A 20020-nucleotide genomic window follows, 5' to 3' on the forward strand; every position below is an offset into this window, starting at 1 on the left:
ACATCAAAGATGACTTTGCCTTGAGAAAATTGATGGAAGGTGGTGATGTTTATTGAATTGGGAAAGACTTGGCAAGGGGTAAGTTTTGGGGGTAGGGGAGCCATTTAAGACATGTTTTCTACTGTTGAGTTTGAAGTAACTGTGGACATCCAAGTGAATATATTGAGGCAGTTGGATATATAAAGGCGGAACCAGGGAGAAAACAGGGCCGGAGATGTAAATTTGGAGTCATTAGCATATAATTGGCATTAGAATCCATGGGAAGTAATGGTGCAGTCACATGGAGAGACACCAGAAGAGGAGAAAGGGTCCAGTCCCAGAGACACTCCAGTATTTAGAGGTCCAATATAGGAAGACAAATGAACAAAAGAGTAAAGTGAGAGGAACTCCTGGAGCATGTCATGCCCTGGAAGCCAGAGCAGAAAGTGCTTCAAGGAGACAATGATCCACTGTGTCAGGTTGCTAAGTCAAGTGAGATGGTCTTGGATTTGGCAAGAGGGAGGACCCAGAGACATCTCAGTGCATGGAGGCACTGATTGGATTAGGTTTGGAGAGGACATGGGAGATGAAATGGAAAAGGTGAGTACCGGTAACTCCAGTAGTCATTTTGAAGAGAAGCAGAGAAGTAAGGGAAATAGGGTCGAAAGATTACTTCTTTTCTTTTTTCAGAGGTAGGAAATGCTAGATCATGTATAATGAAAGAAAAGATCCAGTACAAAAAAAGGCCTTTGCCTGGAGAAGGGACATTCCTCCATTCAAACGGGCGAAAAGTCAGGATTGAAGGACAGATGTAGCAGGAACTACCTGGGAAAATAGGGTTCTACAGCGCTTCCCTCCTCCGTAGGGTGTTTCGTTTCTTTTGAGATGGAGTCTTGCTCTGTCACCCAGGCTGGGGTGCAGTGGTGAGATCTTGGCTCACTGCAACTTCCGCCTCCTGGGTTCAGGAGGCCTGGCTAATTTTTCGTATTTTTAGTAGAAACGGGGTTTCACCATCTTGGCCAGGCTGGTCTTGAACTTCTGACCTCGTGATCCGCCCCGCCTCGGCTTCCCAAAGTACTGGGATTACAGGCGTGAGCCACCGCGCCCAGTCCTCAGTAGAGTGCTTTCTAGGGTGAGATCCCTCACGGCCCTGCAGGAGAGACCGAGGCTGCCCTCGCGCACGCGCGTCACCCGTTTCCGCCTGGACGGGGCGCGCGCGGCCTTAGAGGCAGCTGCTGTTCGGAGGCCGTTCCGGCCGCCACAGCCCCTCCGGGGCCGGGACCGGCCAGCGGCTGGGTGGCCCCCCAGGGACACTGCTCTAGGGGGGGCAGCGAGATGGAGGCTATAACCAGTGAGTGAGAATCCACTTTTCTGCCCGCAGCCCGACTCCTCGGCCCTTGACCTCTTCCCGACGGTCCCAGCCCCATACTCAACGGGCGCCAGCGCCTCGGAACCCGGGGAACCCTGGCTCTTCAACTCCCGGGTGCTCCCGGAGTAGCTCTGCCCCCAGGCCTTGAGTCCTGCCCCCGGCGACTCTAGGTGACTCTGCACCTTCTGTTCCCAGTGGATCTGAGAATTTTTATTTTTATTTTTATTTTTATTTTGAGACTGAGTTTCGCTCTGTGGCCCAGGCTGCACTGCAATGGTGTGATCTCGGCACACTGCAACCTCCGCCTCCTGAGATGAAGTGATTCTGCTGCCTCAGCTTCGCCAGCAGCTGGGACTACAGATGCCCACCACCACACCCGGCTACTTTTTGTATATTTAGTAGAGACAGGGTGCCGCCATTTTGGCCACGCTGGTCTGGACCTCCTGACCTCAAGTGATCCACCCACCTCAGCCTCCCAAAGTGCTGGGATTAAAGGTGTGAGCCACCGTGTTTGACCGAGAATACCATTTTTTTTTTAGGGCCAGAAGCACCTAAGGGAGAGTTGAACCCTAACATCAAAAGCATATTAGGGAAGTGGAGGTTGGTCTGTTTCTCCAGAAGGCCCACCCCAGACCCTAGGGCCTTTATCCTAATGGCCAGTTTCCTTGTGTGTCTCCCTAGCTAGACCGACTTCACTGTGCTGCTCAGTAGTGGGGGTAGAGCTGACTTTTCTTCCAATAGGAAGTCAGAGAATCTAACTGGAGATTCTTGGCCTTGGCACGCAGTTAAGGATCAGTTAATAGTTGTTGAATAGATCAAGGAGATGTAACAGCTAGGATCATTCTAGAACTGGAAAGATTGGCAAAAGACATGCGCATTGTTCCACATGTGAGCTCAGGGGAGCAGGGTAGATCTTCCCCCTGAGAAGCCCTCACCACTCAGCATCTATCTATGAAGCATGTCCAAATTTGTCTTCTTTGAAAGTCTAGATTCTATTCTAATTTTTAAAAAATACCCAAACAGGGCCAGGTGTGGTGGCTCATGCCTGTAATCTCAGCACTTTGGGAAGCCAAGATGGGAGGATCACCTGAGCCCAAGAGTTTGAGACCAGCCTGGGCAGCAGAAAGAGACCCCCATCTCTACATTAAAAAAAAAAAAAATTACCAGGGCAGAGTAGCCCATGCCTGTAGTCTCAGATATTAGAGGTGCTGAGGAGGGAGGGTTGCTTAAGCCCAGGAGGTCAAGGCTGTAGTGAGCCATGATGATCATGCCACTCCACTCCAGCCTGGGCAACAGAACGAGATTGTGCCTCAAAAACAAAAAGGAAACCCCCCCAAATATTTAGTTCTGTACGCATAGGAGATACTTAGTAAACGTTTGTTGAATAGATGAACTGTTGCCTTATTTATGCATGAATACATCAAATATCTACTGAGCTTCGTTTTCAGGCACAATACTAGATCCTAGAGCTGTAATGGTGAGCAAACCCGATATGCTCTCTGCCTTGATAAAGCTTATAACCAGGTGAAGGGGAGACTAAGTACACACACACACACACACACACACACACACACACACACAGCAAAGTACAAGGTTTTATGAGACCATTTAATAGAGGACTTCTCTTAGTTTTTTTGGAGGTACAAGCTAGAAAAGTTGACGTCTGAATGGTGAGTAGAATGAGCAGAAGTTGGGGGAAGGGGGTGAGAGAATGTGCCTTGCAAAGGATTTATGGGAAAATCCTGACCCTCCGAACCCAATTCTCATTAATTCTCTCATCCTGGCCCTCATCCTAAATTCACTGTTGTTATCAGTGCCTTTTACTCTCTCCACTTTTTGGTTCTGATCCCAGATGGGTGCATGTGTCTAGAAACTCTGAGATGCTCCATAGATACAGAGAACTCTTGACCCATTATTTTGTAAATTAAAAAATAGAAAATATAGGCTTGTTCTGAAACTCCAAACAGCACAGATATATATGATGTGTAAAGTAAAAACCTCATCACATGTTATCCCATACCTCAGAAACAACTACTCATTATGGTTTGGGCATAGATCTTTCCAGGCCTTTTTCTATATGTTTGTCCATTTGTGTGTTATATACTATACATAAAATATTTTTTGCAAAAATTAGATCATAGCATATATTTTACAGCTCTTTTCTTCAGTTAATATGGAAACTTCTTTGTTTTCACCATAGATCTGATACTTTCTTTTAAATGACTGCATGATATTCTATTTAACTATCATCGGTTTATTTTATTATTATTATTATTATTATTTTTTGAGACCGAGTCTCACTCTGTTGCCCAGGCTGGAGTGCAGTGGTGCGATCTCGGCTCATGGCAACCTCTATCTCCCAGGCTCAAATAATTCTCCTGTCTCAGCCTCCCAAGTGGCTAGGATTACAGGGGCATGCCACCACGCCTGACTTTTTAATTTAATTTAATTTTTTTTTTTTTTTTTTTTTTTTTTGGTAAAGATTGGGTTTCACCATGTTGGCCAGGCTGGTCTTGAACTCCTGACCTCAAGTGATCCACCTGCCTTGGCCTCCCAAAGTGCTGGGATTATAGGCGTGAGCCACTGCGCCCAGCCTAACTATCATCAGTTTAAACAATCCCTTATCGACTGACACTTAGATTATTATCCCATGTTTGGTTATTATGCAGTGAACTTATATGTGAATTTGAGTTGTGAACTCTAAATGCACATTGTTTTAGGTCCAGTACTTACCACAGGTAGGTCATGGGAACTTTGAGGCTCTGTAATTTCTGAGCTCTCAGGATGAATAGGTGAAAATAGTCTGTATACATTTTTTGAGTCAGGGAATTTCTAGAAAGATTCAGGGCATCAAGAAAATACTATAAATGAAGTTAGGTCTTTAACAATCAGGTAATTCCTTAGAAGCATGTAATACTTCTTGTTTACAGTAGACTAAGTGATTGCTTTCGGTGCCAGGCCTCAAAATCTACTTTTCTATTGGACCTTACTACATAGAGTCACTCTCTTTTCCCTTCTTAGGTACTCCTTTTATTCCATCCAGCATGATGCTATACTTCTCTGATGGGGTAGAGACGAGGTTTGCAGGACTTTGCAGACAAGAAATAAGTCTCCCTTTAATTTTGTGCCTCTAGAACACGGTAGATTAGTTCACCCGCCCTCTTGATCATCTCAACCTTTGGACTTTGCAGGTGAGCTGCGTTCTCTGCGTGAGGAGATTTCCCTGTTAGAGCATGAGAAAGAAAGCGAACTTAAGGAAATAGAACGGGAATTGCATTTGGCCCAGGCTGAGATCCAGAGTCTGCGGCAAGCAGCAGAGGATTCTGCAACTGAACATGAGAGTGACATAGCGTCCCTGCAGGAGGATCTCTGCAGGATGCAGAATGAACTTGAAGACATGGAACGCATTCGGGGAGATTACGAGATGGAGATTGCCTCCCTCCGTGCAGAAATGGAAATGAAGAACTCTGAACCATCCAGTAGTTTAGGTCTCTCAGATTACTCTGGGTTGCAAGGTATGAGAGCTGTCAAGTGGGTCAGTAAAGTCAAACAGAGGAAAGGAGATAATACATAGGAAAATGGTAGAAGGTAGTGTTAGATCATGAATTAGGAATCTCTAGAAAAAACCTCCAGGTCGAATTCAAGACTGTAGGGGGCCAGGCATGATGGCTGATGCCTGTAATCCCAGAACTTTGGGAGGCCAAGATGGGAGGATCATTTGAGTCCAGGCGTTCATGACCAGCCTGGGCAACCAAGTGAGACCCTATCTCTTTCTAAAAGAAAATTTTAAATAAAAATTTTTAAAAAGACAGTAAGGGGGAAAACCTAGCCAGATATTACATAACCAGTCCATGGTGGTGTAAGAAATAGCACCATGGAGAGGTACCCTGGGAATTCTTCAGAGAGTCATTGGGTCTTTGTTGATTTGACTATGGGAAAAACCTTCCTGGGAAAATTCCCAGCTCTAAGATGGGCAAAGAGGGACTTGTCACCTTGAGAAACTCTTCCTGCTGCCCAGGCATCATGGTGCTTTGCCTGGACTGCTTTATGGGGGACTTCTGGCCCTGCTTCCAGGTGCAGGGATGCTAATTCTTAGGTTGCATTAGCTCTCCCCAAAATAGAAGCTTTAGGGGGCAACAAATGAGAGCACAAGACAGCTAGAGAAGAAAAGTTATTCCAAGTAATACATGAGTTACCCAAAAGCCTAGAGCCCTGCTTTCAGACAGTGAGTCTCCCAGCTAGTTGCTAGGATTCATGACATAAGAGAGTTTGCCTTTATTCTGCGGCTAGATTTATGATCTGAGTATAATGGAAGTCCTATATTTGGCCAGGTCAAGCAGAGGCAATCAACAAGGAATCAAAAGAACTGCAAGTTTTTCCAGCTGTATCAAGCGTCTCAGAAGAGCCTTTAGATTAAATGGTGCTGGGAGAGGAAGGTTGGCACAGTGGGAAGGCTTGGGCTGGAGTCAAACAGACCTGAGTTCAGTATCTCAGCTCCACTAATTAGCAGGAGGAACATAGGAGGTCTGGTTACGGTCTTTCTCTGAGCCTGTTTCTATATCTGGGATATTAAATCAAAATTGGTTAATAAAACCTAATAGCTAGATGGGATCCTGAAACAGAAGAAGGACCTTAGGGAAAATGTAGAGAAATCCAAGTAAACTATGGAGTTTAGTTAATAGTAATGTATCAATATTCGATTCCTTAGTCATGACAGGTATACCATGGTAATGTAAGATGTTAACAATTAGGGAAATTGGGTGAGAAACCTCCCAGGAAACTCCATACTATCTTTGCAACTTTTTTGTAAATCTAAAACTAATCTAAAATTCAAAGTTTATTTAAAAAAAAAAAAAACTTACAGAACTATTTTGGGAATTAAATGAAATGTGAAGCATGTCGAAATCACTTGCACACTTACCAAATCTGAGGCTGAAACTATCAAGTCTAATGCTTAGTGCATGGTTAGTTTTCTTTAAAGATTAGTTTCCGCCCTCCCTTCTATGGTAATCTGCAGTATTCTAAGGAATTCTGATTGGAATTAAGAGGAAGCATTTGAAGTTACTTTTAGGGTGTTGAATCTTCCAGCAGGTAAGATAGGTCTTGGGTTCTAATTAGAGCAAGTTAGTGTTCTTTAAATATCAGTATAATTAGTGTTCTAAGAGACATAATTCTTTTTTAATTTTTTGCAAGTGGACACAGAGTCTTGCTCAAGACCCAGGCTGGCCTTGAACTCCTGAGCTCTAATGATCCTCCTACCTTGGCCATCCAAAATGTTGGGATCACAGGTGTAAACCACTGCACCCGGCCAATGTAATTCTTAATCACGAAGAAACAGAACAGATACAGGTGTTTGTATCATCACAGCCTTAAGAGCGGGCATGGTGACTCAGGTGGATCACTTGAGGCCAGGAATTTGAAACCAGCCTGGGCAATATAGTGAAACCCTATCTTTACAAAAAAATCAAAAATTAGCCGGGCTTGGCAGTGTGTGCCTATAGTCACAGGTACTCGGGAGGCTGAGGTGGGAGGATCACTTGAGTCCAGGGAGGTCAAGGATGCAGTGAGCCTTGACTGTGCCACTGCACTCTGGCCTGGATGACAGAGTAAGACTATCTCAAAACAAAACAAAACCAGAAAGGAAAAAGTATAGGTATAGGTGACTGGTGCTTACAGACATGTACTGGGGTATTTCAGCCAGATCTCTTCTAATGCTTGAGGATGTGAGTCTGGTTAGGATGGCCCTTTCTGTCAGCAGATAAAAGGCCATTAGAAAGAATTCTTTTTTTTTTTTTTTTTTTTTGAGACAGAGTCTCACAACCTTGGCTCACTGCAACCTCTGCCCCCAAGGTTTAAGCAATTATCCTACCTCAGCCTCCTGAGTAGCTGGGACTACAGGTGTGCACCACCACACCTGGTTAACTTTTGTATTTTTAGTAGACACAGGGTTTTGCCATGTTGGCTGGGCTGGTCTCGAACTCCTGACTTCAAGGGATCTGCCCACCTCGGCCTCCCAAAGTGTTGGGATTACAGTCTTGAGCCACTACGCCTGGCAAGAATTCTTTACCACATCCAGACCAATGTATTTGGTGTGGGAATAAAGGACATACAAGGAAACTCAGAATGCCTGAAAGGCAGGTACTGGCAGTCACATCTGACAGTTCACATCTCTCAGCTTTTTGTACTAAGAGCATAATTGGAAGGTAATCATAAACAGTTGAATGAAAACTTTACATACAGTAAACCCCAAACTTAATTAAACCTTCAAAAATTCCTAAAAGTTCAAGAGTCTGCTTCGGTTGAGGCTTTGAAGATGAGCACACAGGGCAGATCTTCAGGGCAGATGAGAAGGAGGACAGCTATCGGGAAGAGGAGAAAGACTCACTGCACTGTGGAATTTCCTGGGCCCTGTCTTCTAAACCTCTGTCTCTCTTTTCTGTCTTTAGAAAAAGAGAAACTCTTTAGCCTTCTGCTCTCATGTTTCAAAACAGGAAAACTGGGGGCTGGTCATCAGTGCTTTCCTTTCCTCCTGGTCTCATCTCTCTCTGCTTGTCCTCTGCAGAAGAACTGCAGGAGCTGCGGGAACGCTACCATTTCCTGAATGAGGAATACCGGGCCCTGCAGGAGAGCAACAGCAGCCTCACGGGGCAGCTTGCAGATCTGGAGAGTGAGAGGTACAGCTGTCTCTGGAGAGTGAGAGGTCATGGGGTTCCACAGGACTCTGTCTTGCCTTGGGCTTTCCCCTGAAGGCAGATGCCAGGGCAGTGAGCGTTCCTCTGCTCCTGGAGACCCAGTCCTTTCCATGGTTTCCAAAGAATACATCTACAAGCAGACATGGGGATCCGACCCAGTTATCTCAAGACTAGAGGGAGTGAGTTCTGAAGTTTACTTCTGCTCTAGGCACTGGGTTCTGGTTTGCTCTGCCCCGAAGTAGATCAGAAGAGATTCGTTTATTGTCCGCATAGACTTGTTTCAGTCTAATGGCAGGCACAATGCTTCCAGATTGGAGTGGGCTTGACTAGGCCTAGCCTGAAAACTAACTGGACTGGCATTCTAAGGGTCTCCCAGAGTCAAACACACCTTTGCAGATTGAGGTGCTGGAGACTTTCCGTAGTCTTCTAAGCATGTTTATCTGAGCGGTGAGTCACAATAGAAGGCCCCTTACTATCTTTGGCCTAAATTGAAGGCATCAGGACCAAGCATGCATGGCTGGTGTTGCCAGGCAGAACTCCCTTCAAGCACAGCTCTGGGGTTCTGGATTGCAGGACACAGAGAGCAACAGAGAGATGGCTGGAGTCCCAAACACTAAGTATGACGTCAGCAGAGTCTCAGACTTCGGAAATGGATTTCTTAGAGCCTGATCCTGAAATGCAGCTGTTACGGCAGCAGCTACGGGATGCTGAAGAGCAGATGCATGGCATGAAGAACAAGGTAGGGCACAGAGGGTGGGGAGGGCAGGCACATTTCTTGTCTTTCTTTCACCTTCTCCCAGCCTGTGGTAGAAACATCTCCACAGGCATGCACTGTGACGGGAGACCGTATTCTGGGATCTTGCTTGCCTGATGTAAATCTTCCAGTCCAAGAATGCCATACTTTCCCCAAGCTTGTTCTTGGAGCACATGTGGTATCTGTAGTAAACAAGCCTCCCTGTTCCATTTCCTGCATAGTGTCAGGAATTGTGTTGTGAGTTGGAAGAGCTACAGCATCATCGCCAGGTCAGTGAGGAGGAGCAGAGGCGGCTGCAGAGGGAGCTCAAGTGTGCTCAGAATGAGGTGCTTCGGTTTCAGACCTCCCACAGTGTCACTCAGGTAAAGACTGCCCAGGGAGTCATCTGGGGTGGGGGCAGAAGGGCCTCATGGAGGGGCTGCTTCAACCAGGGTGGGCACAGTGAGTATGGCTGTGCTCTGCTGACTCTTGCCCTGCATCTGGGCACAGTCTGCTGGAAACCAACTGTAGAAGTCATACAGCACTGCATTCTAGAAATGGTGGTCATTACTGAGTGTCTGTCTCACAGAAGAAACCAAACCCTAGACCTGTGGGAGCTCCTCAAGATGTCTGCATCTGAAAAGGAACCCAACTGATCCGTAAAAAGATCTGCTGTTTCTCCAGAGTAACTATTCTACTCACATCCTCCCTACCACAGAATGAGGAGCTGAAGTCCAGACTCTGTACCCTGCAGAAAAAATATGATACTAGCCAGGATGAGCAGAACGAGCTCTTGAAGATGCAGCTGCAACTTCAGGCTGAGCTCCGGCAGCTCAAAGTCATGAAATCCACACTTGTAGAAAAGCAGAGTGAGAAGGTAACAGCAACCAGAGGTGAGGGGACAACTTAGGTGCTAAGGGCATCCTTCTGAGGTTTTGGGAAAGGTGGATCAGAGTAGTGAGTTAAAAATAATTCCAGCAACCACATAGACAGCACCACAGGTAAAGAACTCCAGCCCTGCTCGAGTACTACATTAGATATGAGGACATTAGGAAGTAAAGGGCAGGGAGAAGCAAATCTTAGACTGTCGGTGTCTTCAAGTGACTCACACAGAAGAGTGAATGGGTTAAGGAGCCCAGAGGCACTGCCCAAAGCCCCCTCTACCATAGGAGTTACTGTGCCGGCTGCAGAAGCTGCAGCTCCAGCACCAGAACGTCACATGTGAGAAGGAAAAGCTGCTGGAACGGCAGCAGCAGCTGCAGGAGGAGCTGCAGTGTCATGAGGCGGAGCTGCAGCACCTCAGGGATACGGTGGCCTCCTTCAAAGAGAGCAATGAGAAGGTAAAAGAAGCTCCTGGTGAGGGAGGATGTAGCCTTATCTTGCGTGGGGGTGAGAGTGCAGAGGAGGAGAGGGAATGGTAGGAGTGTGGAGGAGCTGGCAGTGAGGGGGCCAAAGAGGTGCTTAGGAGAAAGGTAACCTCAGGGAGTCACAAGGCTCTCATCTTCCTTTGATTTTAAATCAGAAAAGCAGCACATAAAAAGGAAGTCCCTTTCCCTCCCTACCTCCCAAAAAAGGAAGCCCCAGAAGGTCTATGTTTCTTTTTAAATTATTTTTATATTTATTTATTTATTTATTTAACTGGAGAGGCTACACTGGGAAGGTCTGTGTTTCAAGCCTGTCAGGGACGGGTCCATCTTGGGTGTATATCCCAGGCTGGGATGAAATTGGGGCTGAGAAGGACAAGGGAAGATGGGTCCCCTTAGTCCCTGCCTGGGAGGAAGAGTTCAGCAAGAGTGCCTGGGGTGATGGCCAGGCCTGCCTCCCCTGCCCAGAACACAGAGACGCACGCTCAGCTTCAGGAGATGAAGCAGCTGTACCAGGCCAGCAAGGATGAGCTGGAGCGGCAGAAGCACATGTATGACCAGCTGGAGCAGGACCTCCTGCTCTGCCAGCTGGAGCTGAAAGAGCTCAAGGCCTCCCAGCCCAGTCCGGAGGACAAAGGAAAGTGTGCTAATAAGGTAATTGTCGTTCAGAGAGGTGACAGCTCCTGGGCACTTGCTCCAGAGAGAGGAGGTACAGAGGCAAAAGATGAAGGCACCCAATCGAAGGGCTTGATGGGCTTCCTAGGCAGAAAGCAGAGGCAGGGCCACATGCTGCTAACTTCAGAACAGTTTGCCCTGACCTTGACTTTGAGCCAGAGCCACAGCTCAGTAGGATCAATACCTTTGGATCCCAGTCTGAACCCCTGAAGGTTTTACACATGATTCCATGTATGTAGACAATGGGATATCTATACAATCGTGTTAGAACTGTAGTGATAACTAATCATTCGTGGAGAGGAACATATACATGGACCCATTACACAACTATTATTGTTGGAACTAGAGAAAGGGGCCAGTTTTCTGGGTCGGATTGCAAATGCTCTTATAAGGGGGTACAGTCTTGTGCCCAGAGCGCTCACTAGGCAAGAGAAGGACCTAGGCTCTTTCAGGATTTATTCTGTGACTTTGAAGTAGTTAAATTCTTTTTGTTGTTGTTGTTGTTGAAACAGAGTTTCACTCTGTCGCCCAGGCTGGAGTGCAGTGACACGATCTCAGCTCACTGCAGCCTCTGCCTCCTGGTTTCAAGCGATTTTCCTGTCTCAGCCTCCTGAGTAGCTGGGACTACAGGCACATGCCGTACCGCACCTGGCTAATTTTTGTATTTTTAGTTGAGACGAGGTTTCACTATGTTGGTCAGACTGGTCTCGAACTTCTGACCTCAGGTAATCCACCTGCCTCAGCCTCCCAAGCTTCGATTACAGGCATGAGCTGCCATGCCCTGCCAGTAATTAAATTGTTGAAGGTTGAATTGTGCCCTCTTTAAATGGAAGAGAATTCTACTCTTATCTCACTTCCTTTTAGTAGTAAATCCTGATAGTGGTAAATAAGGGCTTATTCATTTTTTTTCTTTTCCATAGTGTATAAAATGTAAGCCGTTATCATTTATCCTGTTGAGCACTTTCAGCTCCTGATTACTGATGGGAAATGGAAAGGTGTTGAAGCATGTTGGAGAAAAGGCCCAAGAGTCTCTAAAGATGGTGGAGCTGGTCACATTCTGCCAGAAAACTCAGTAGTTCCTGTCCCTGGGGAAAGGCCTTCAGGAGACAGAGGACTGGGAAGGTTATTTGGGCTACCTCAACAGTCTCTTTGCCTTTCTATATCCAGGCTCACGTTTCCTCCTTTTTCCACTTCTACTCAATTTAGGAGCCCAGGGGATCCATGACTTGCTCGTCACCTCTTCCCCTAATGGGAAAAACGATGGGAAAGGAGAAGCATGCTGGCAGACAGCACCTGTTTTTTTCTCTAGCCATAAAACAGCATTGAGATCTGTCTGATATTGGAAGATTTGGGTTTTTGGAAATGGGATGATTTAGACTTCTCAATCCAAATTCAGCAATAGCGCATATTTTCTAAAGATATAAAGAGAGAATTAGGAAAGCAAAAATGGGAAAAATTAGGGTGAAATTAAGTCCTTATTGGTAAGGAGTGTAATTGCATTCAAAAACAACTGGGGTTAATGAGAATAACAGGAGCTAAGAGTTCCCAGCAGGGTAGGAATATGGTGTATACACCAAAGGAAAGGGCCAGAGAAGAGGAAGGGGCATCGATAGCATTCGCCATCAAACTGCCCCCAGAAAGGAATGGTAGAAGTTTAGAGCAAGGCCAGCCACCAGTCTAGAGCAACCTGCTCTGAAAGAGCAGCCTGTGGGGGATCCACAATCGGTATCTAAACAGCCAGGGTGCATTGTGGCTTGGGGTGACCAGTCCAAAGTGACTGCACAGGGAGAGAATCACAAGAGGCAGGAGAGCGCAGAAGTGCTCTGTTAGCCACCCAGGAAGCTTACCTTACAGAGTAACCACCCCCTCCACACCCACCCCCACCCACAGTGTGACACACTGCTGTCCAGACTGACAGAATTGCAGGAAAAGTACAAGGCCAGCCAGAAGGAGATGGGGCAGCTGCAGATGGAGCAGTGTGAGCTCCTGGAGGACCAGAGGAGGATGCAGGAGGAGCAGGGCCAGCTGCAGGAAGAGCTGCACAGGCTCACACTGCCACTGCCCAAGAGTGGCCTCTTACTCAAGGTAACTCCGCCAGAGGCAGCTGCTAACTGTGGGGAAGCTGCTCTGAGAAGCTTCCCTGTGTGACTAGGGAAAAATAGAAGGGTGGAAGTTGAACTTTTTCTTCTTCTTACCAACAACTCCTTACTTTCTCACCACTCTCCCCAAACCAAAAAGCTCCATAGAGCCAATTAGAGTTTTTCTTACAAGGGCTTTAAATCTTAAAATACCTTTTATACTCTGGAATCTGTGCAGCAGTTTATATTTAGATATTTAGTCCATCTGGAGAAAATGCACCTGAAACCACTTTGTAAACGACAAAATATATCCCAACGTAAGAAACCATTGCTACTTTTAGCAGGTCTCCATAGAAAGACTCCCCCTGTCCCCAGATGGGCTCTGTGAAGCCAGCCCTGAGATTCTTCAGGGAATTGTTCACAGCGGGGATGAGGCACCGAGGAGGCATCGGACTTTCTGTGTAACCACCACAATCCCTTGCCTCCTTCCTTCTACTCCGCCTCAGAGTCAGGAGCTGCTCACCAAGTTAGAAGACCTGTGTGAGCTGCAGCTGCTCTACCAAGGCATGCAGGAGGAACAGAAGAAGCTGATACAGAACCAGGACTGTGTATTAAAAGAACAATTAGAGATCCACGAAGAGCTGCGACGTTTCAAAGAGTCTCATTTCCAGGAAGTGCTGGAGAATCCCGATGATTCCAAATTGGCTAAGTCCTCAAAATATAATCGAAACAAGGTAACCATAGCAAGAGGTAGGGAGACAGTTCTCCTGAGCACAGCAGCATGACAGGGAGAGTGGGCACCGCTGAAGGGTCAGGGTTGGGAAGGCCTGTTTGGCCAGGGGTAAGGATAAGGCTAAAGCCCTGCCCTTCACCACCTGTGACCTCTCTCAGGCTCCATTAAGAGGTGGCTTTTAGATACAGCCTGAGGACCTCACCTAGATGCCATTATCCTTTATCATATTGATATTCAGTGCCCAGTTGAAGCACTGTGAGCACTCAGGGCAGAGCTGGGATGACCCAAAGTCTGTCATCGGATCATTTGACTCATTCCTAGTAAGATGTATAGTATCAGTTTGGTGGGTGTTTGGATTCCTTTGGACTGACTCCAAACATGTCATCTTTTTCTTGAGTGGAAAAGTACGGTTCTCAGTTATCAAAATCGTTCACCTTTGGTGTTATCTATGAGGCAAATTTGGGCCCTTTCATTTCCAAGAGAAGAATTCCTAGCATATGGGATTCTTAGTACTGACCACACTATCTTCATTGGAACTTTGGTGGCAATAACAGAGCAAGGTCAAGGTCACAGGGGTTAGACCAGAAAATCGATGCCTCTCAAGTACCAGCAAGGGGTCATACCGATGAGGTGACACAGGTGGAGATCACCGTACAATTCTATTCAGGGTTGGGGGCTAAAGTTGTTCTGAGGTCTCAGCGTGGGCGAGGAGGGGCAGGTAGACAGTTTTGGTTTAGGCCGAATCTATTCATTCAGATCTTATTCTGAACAAGGAGACCCAGGGAGTAGCAGAAGTCAACACTGTGAGGCTGGATCATATTCCAGGGGCAGCAGATGTCCAGGCTGCAGTCCTGGGTAACACAGCTGGGAACCAGGTATAAAATATTTCCTTAACTGATCAGATCTCATCCTGGACATCAGCGCCAAGAAGCCAGGCCCAGAGAGCCTGGGAAACATGCCCAGAGGCCAGATTCAGAATTGGGGCAGGAGATACAGGAACTAATAGTAAGACTTTGATTCCAGTTCTTCATATTGCCGGGTTCAAGGCCGGGCTGATTTTACAACTAGGGGTGGGCAGGGAGACTGAGCCTGAAGGTCAGGATAACAGGTATACCTGACTGAGAAGAGGGTGTGATGGGGAGCCAAGGTGTTCTGGAAACCCACTCGGGACTGCTCCAAGGAGACAGGGATGTACCAAAGTGCAGAAACCAGCTGAAATGGGAGCCTGGAAATTATGGAATATCTGCCCTGGGGATATTTTCCCAAATGAGCAAGAAACTGATACATGCCAGTTACCTGTAGTTTAAGTCAGAGACATAAGCCGGGGTGAGGTGGAAATGTAGGCATGCCATTCTCTGTGGTGTGCTCTCAGACATCTGTACCAGGAAAGGTGCAGCTGGAAGGACTGAAGTGTCACAATAATGATAATGTCTCCCCACCCCTGCCCCCAGCAATCCAAGCTGCTCATGGAGCAGATGCAGGTCCTGCAGGTGCTGTATGAGGCCAGTCAGGCAGAGCAGGAGCTCTTGCAGCAAGAGCAAGGGAGGCTCCTAGAGGAGCGGAAGAGACTGCAGGCAGACTTGCAGCTCTGCCTGGAAGAAATGCAGCTGCTTCAAGTCCAGTCCCCTTCTATAAAAATGAGCCTTGAGTCCTACGGGAAGAGCTATGGTAGCATGGCCCCCAGCAATGAGAACTGCCGTAAGACTTATGATACCACTGTGGATGACAATGAGAGCTATAACAAGAGTTACGCCAGCACCCAGACCAGCAGCGAGAGCTTTCTCAAGAGCTATGACAGCAGCACCAGTGCCAGTGAGGCCTATGGGAAGAGTTACTGCACCACCAGCGACAGCAGCGTTACCTATAAGAAGAGTTACGGCAGCACCAGTAGCTCTGACACCTGCCAGAAGAGTTTTGTCAGCAGCTGCACTGACGAGGAACCTGCTGAGCCTGAAGACATGGAGGTAACGGTTGCCAGGTGACAGGTCAGGCAGGGGACGATGGACTCTTGTCTTTTTAAGAGATGCATCGCCAGGGAAAGGGACAAGAAGTGTGGGAATGGGGTCAGAGCTGACCTGGGGAACTACTGAAAGTAAGCGAAGCCTTCTACCCATGGCAGCCTGGTCTCCCACTCAGCCCTCTTGTAGAGAGATGCCCCCGTCTGGACAGAGGCCCATAAGATTCAGTCCATTTCCTCACCACAGCCATGGTGCTCTTTAATGGGGGTAAATATAGTATTCCCCCGCGGGCAGCTCTGGATCCTGGAGGCCATTGTTTGGTATCCAGGGAAGGGCCCAGCAGAGTGGGGCGGAGCTTAGGTGCTCCTCAGGGTGCTATTGTTGCTCCCCCACCCTCTGCAGCACTTTGAGGAAATGGTTGCGAAGGTGCTGATCAAGCTGCAGGCGGTGCAGGCCATGTACCAGATAAGCCAGGAGGAACACAGCCAGCTGCAAGAGCAGATGGAAAAGTTACTGGCCAAGCAGAAAGACCTGAAGGAAGAGCTGGATGCCTGTGAAAGGGAGTTCAAGGAGTGCATGGAATGCCTTGAAAAGCCTGTGGCCCCCCAGAACGACAAGAATGAGGTAACCACTGTCAGGGAGGCAGGGTTTCCTCTGGCAGCCCCTGGAGCCAGAGGGGTCATGGCCACTTCAGAGAGGCTAAAGAGAGAGGGACAAAGCAGGGACAGCATGCACCTCAGAGGCTGGGCAGTCTGCTGCATCCCTGATGACATTTCCCAAGTGCCCGTGGAGCTGGGGTTTACTGGTCATCAGGATTCCACTCATCAAATGATTTCTCTTTCTCTCTTTGCCACTTCTGTTCTCTCTTTTGCTTTGTGTTCTAGACCACTTCTGTAGAACTGTATTTTTGCATTTGCCAATCTTCTTTCATCACTTTGTGTGCATTTGCCTTGTCTCCTGGTGCACCAACTGGGAGCACCAACTAGATTGTAAGCAGCTCAAGGACAGGGACATGTCTCCTTTTGGATCTCTCACAATGCCAAGAAGAGTGCTCTGCACCCCCTAGGAATGGGACAGAAGTCTTGTGTCTGGCCAGGGGTTCACAGTCCAATGGGGGTCTCTTTATATACACACGGGAGAGATTCAGAGAGCAGCGAACACATGGGTCCAGATTGGCTAGTATTGGTACCTACTGAGGGGATGGTCATGTTCTGCCATCAGCCAAGGAAGACAAAACCCGAGATCAGGGAGCAGAATGTGACTTGCCTCTGTTTCCAGGGTGAGGTGCAGGAGCCCAGTACACACTTCAGGAGTGTACAACACAGTTCTTTAAGTAATTGTTCCTGTTAGAGAGATGGGTTGGATGAAGTAGGAGTTCCCATAAAAAGAATTCTAGGCCAGGTGCGGTGGCTCGCCCCTGTAATCCCAGCACTTTGGGAGGCCAAGGTGGGTGGATCACCTGAGGTCAGGAGTTCGAGACCAGCTTGGCCAACATGGAGAAACCCCATCTCTACTAAAAATACACAAAATTAGCTGGACATGGTGGCGCATGCCTGTAATGCCAGGTACTCAGGAGGCTGAGGCAGGAGAACCGCTTGAACCCAGGAGGCGGAGTTTGCAGTGAGCCAAGACCACACCATTGCACTCCAGCCTGGGCAACAAGAGCAAAACTCCATCTCAAAAAAGAATTCTATCTAATAAATCCCCGAAGTTCAGAATTGATAGCAGCCCTGTTATTCCCCAGTCACAGTAGAAAACACCATTTAAATCGTTTTGACCTTCTTTTTTTTTTTTTTTTTTTTTTTGAGACAGAGTCTCACTCTGTTGCCAGGCTGGAGTTCAGTGGCACGATCTCAGCTCACTGCAACCTCCACCTCCTGGGTTCAAGCGATTCTCCTGTCTCAGCCTCCCAAGTTTCTGGGACTACAGGTGCGCTCCACTAAGCCCAGCGAATGTTTGTATTTTTAGTAGACATGGGATTTCACCTTGTTGGCCAGGCTGGTCTCAAACTCCTTACCGCAAATGATCCGCCCACCTCAGCCTCCCAAAGTGCTGGGATTACACTGGATGGCAAGTGAGCCACCATGCCCTGCCATTTTTTTCATCTTATTAGATGTACGTCATCAGGTGCCTCAAGTTAGGAGAGGCTATTTGTAAAACTATTTGAGAGGCTCATTTTTCACAGTTGAATATTTTCTCTTCCTATGGGCTTTAGCAGGGAGATTTCTGAGACCCCTAAGCAGGGCTGAGGTTGGTTGCATGGTCAGCCAACTGGTTGCGTAACCAGCCAACTCTGGGTAACTGGCCCTCCACTACCAACAGATCAAAGAACTGCAGACCAAGCTGCGAGAGCTGCAGCTGCAATACCAGGCTAGCATGGATGAGCAGGGGCGGCTTCTGGTAGTGCAGGAGCAGCTAGAGGGGCAGCTGCAGTGCTGCCAGGAGGAGCTCCGCCAGCTCAGGGAGAAGAGGCCTTCTGTTGTCAAAGAAGCCCGGGGGAAGAATGCTAATAAGAACATGAACAAGAACGCCAATGGGGTTAAAATGAAAAAGGTGATCAAGCCGTGCTCGGATACTTCTGAGAGTGACTTTGAGACCAGAAAGGTGAGTAGTAACCTTGGTAGCCAGATAAGCAGAAAGGAGGAGGAGATCCTGGGAAGAAGCATTGTCTCCACCACCCTTTCAACCAGGCAAGGGATTTGTAGAGAAGCTTCTGGGATCTCTGAAGTGTCTACAGTGGTTCCCATCTTAATGGAAAGTGGGTGCTCCCTTTTCCTGTGAAGCTATGGGGAGAGTGGAACACAGACAACTCACATTGGGAGGTACAGCCCTAAAGGACCACATTGGGAGGTACAGCCCTAAAGGACCACAGGCCCTAGGCTGGACAACTCCTTCAGTTCACCCAACCCCATTTGCTGGGGCCCCTGTTCTTCCTGGGTTACATGCCCAAGAGAAGGACCAAATAGATGAAGAGGGAGGAATTTGTTCAAAGTAGTTGTGTACTAATAAGTGAAAGAGGATTGGGTAAAAGAAGAGTCACTGTAGGGGTGGGAAGCAACAATTTAGGTGCAGACCCAAGACTCTTTAGTTCTGGCAGCTATTTGAAATGGCTTAATGGCCAACAGACATAGTGGTCCTGAGAGGTGAGGTGTGATGCCCTCTACATATGCTCAGAGGATTGGCTCACAGTCCTGGAGCACCGGGCTGCACCCTTGCACTCTGACATGCTGGAAGTCATGTTTCCTGGAGCTAGTACAGCATTGTCATGAGAGTAGGAGCTTCACAGGTAACGCAGCCCTCATCCTGCCCTACTCCCACCCCACAGAGTCTGGAGGTGGTGCTGTACTACAAAGCCAGCCAGAGGAAATTAGATGGACTAGCAAAAGAGGAGGAAAAGAAAGAGGAGATGAAAGAGGAAAAAAAGGAGGAAGTGAAAGAGGAAGCAAAGGAGCAGTGTGGGGATGAGCTAGTTGCTGAGCCAGCAGATCCTGGGGAAGCTAAATCCACAGAAGATCAGGAGGAAAATGAAGAGGACAAAGAGCAAGAGGAGAAGGAAGAAGACAGTGAAGAGGAGGAAGATGACATTGACTCTTCCCTTGAAAGTCCCGAAGAAAACAACCCCCTCAGACTTTCCGAGAGCAAAAAGGTAACCAGAGCCAAAGGCTAGATCAAGTGGGAAGTGGGATCTTGGGCTCAGGTACCTCAGAGTTAATGGGTGGCCCTGCCAAGGATGGATATCTCCAGGAGTGGAGGCCTCGCACTGTAAGGCACGGCCCTTCGGGGAGGTGGAGATGCAGAAGAGGGAGGCGAGAGCAGTCTGTCTGCAAGAAATCACGGGCTCAGCCCCGTTTGCTGTGGAACCACCTCACAATGACCACCTTTTCTGGGAACCAATGTGGGGTCCCTGGAGTCGTTTCATTTACATAGTAGCCTTTGTTACCTTCCTTATGTGGGGAGCGTTCCCTCATCCCTCTTTCGGCACTGCAGGAAGGACATTGACTGTGAAGTCTACTTCAGGCCATTTTTGTCAGCGTGGGCAAGTCACTCAGTCCGGTTTTCCTATGGTGCCCTGTTAGGTTTAACCTTTGTTGTCGCTGTTAGGGGTGTGTCAGGGGGATAATCTCTTCTTTGTAGGCTTGTGTCGCCCCCTGGATTATGTGTATCACAGGACATGAAGGTGGGGCCTGGGAGTGATCAAGAGTGATAGTGAAAATATTTCACGTCTGTACGGTAGGAGCATAGACTAGTCCAAGGAGACCATCCCTAGCCCTACAGTTGCTAGATCACTGAGAGGTTGGGGTGGAGGTATCCTGGGATATATATGCTAGAATGCCAGGGGTAACTTACCAAGAATATAGAAGTACTTCCATATTTTATTAATTGGTACATCTCTGCAGGTATGTAGCAACTGAATTCTTGCCCTGGGCTTAACTCAGGGC

At 47.7% G+C, this 20020-nt stretch overlaps 1 protein-coding gene across 6 annotated transcripts in view; it reads left to right on the top strand.

Moving 5' to 3' along the window:
* The window catches only part of CCDC136 (coiled-coil domain containing 136), a 31175-nt gene that overhangs the window by 5731 nt on the left and 5424 nt on the right, over positions 1-20020 (top strand). For 2 of the 6 annotated variants that reach the window (XM_038004404.2, XM_038004402.2), the window contains exons 5-17: positions 4540-4863; positions 7911-8022; positions 8614-8779; positions 9016-9156; positions 9492-9650; positions 9943-10113; positions 10606-10791; positions 12703-12897; positions 13397-13624; positions 15075-15587; positions 15984-16205; positions 17904-18185; positions 18907-19227. In XM_038004404.2, coding sequence (XP_037860332.2) covers positions 4540-4863; positions 7911-8022; positions 8614-8779; positions 9016-9156; positions 9492-9650; positions 9943-10113; positions 10606-10791; positions 12703-12897; positions 13397-13624; positions 15075-15587; positions 15984-16205; positions 17904-18185; positions 18907-19227 — 3020 coding nt within the window. The remainder of the gene's footprint in view (positions 1-4539; positions 4864-7910; positions 8023-8613; positions 8780-9015; positions 9157-9491; positions 9651-9942; positions 10114-10605; positions 10792-12702; positions 12898-13396; positions 13625-15074; positions 15588-15983; positions 16206-17903; positions 18186-18906; positions 19228-20020) is intronic. The other 4 variants (XM_007982845.3, XM_007982847.3, XM_073009321.1 and 1 more) reach the window with 4 other exon arrangements.

Source organism: Chlorocebus sabaeus, chromosome 21 (genome assembly GCF_047675955.1).
Source record: "Chlorocebus sabaeus isolate Y175 chromosome 21, mChlSab1.0.hap1, whole genome shotgun sequence".
In the NCBI taxonomy this organism is placed as follows: domain Eukaryota; kingdom Metazoa; phylum Chordata; class Mammalia; order Primates; family Cercopithecidae; genus Chlorocebus; species Chlorocebus sabaeus.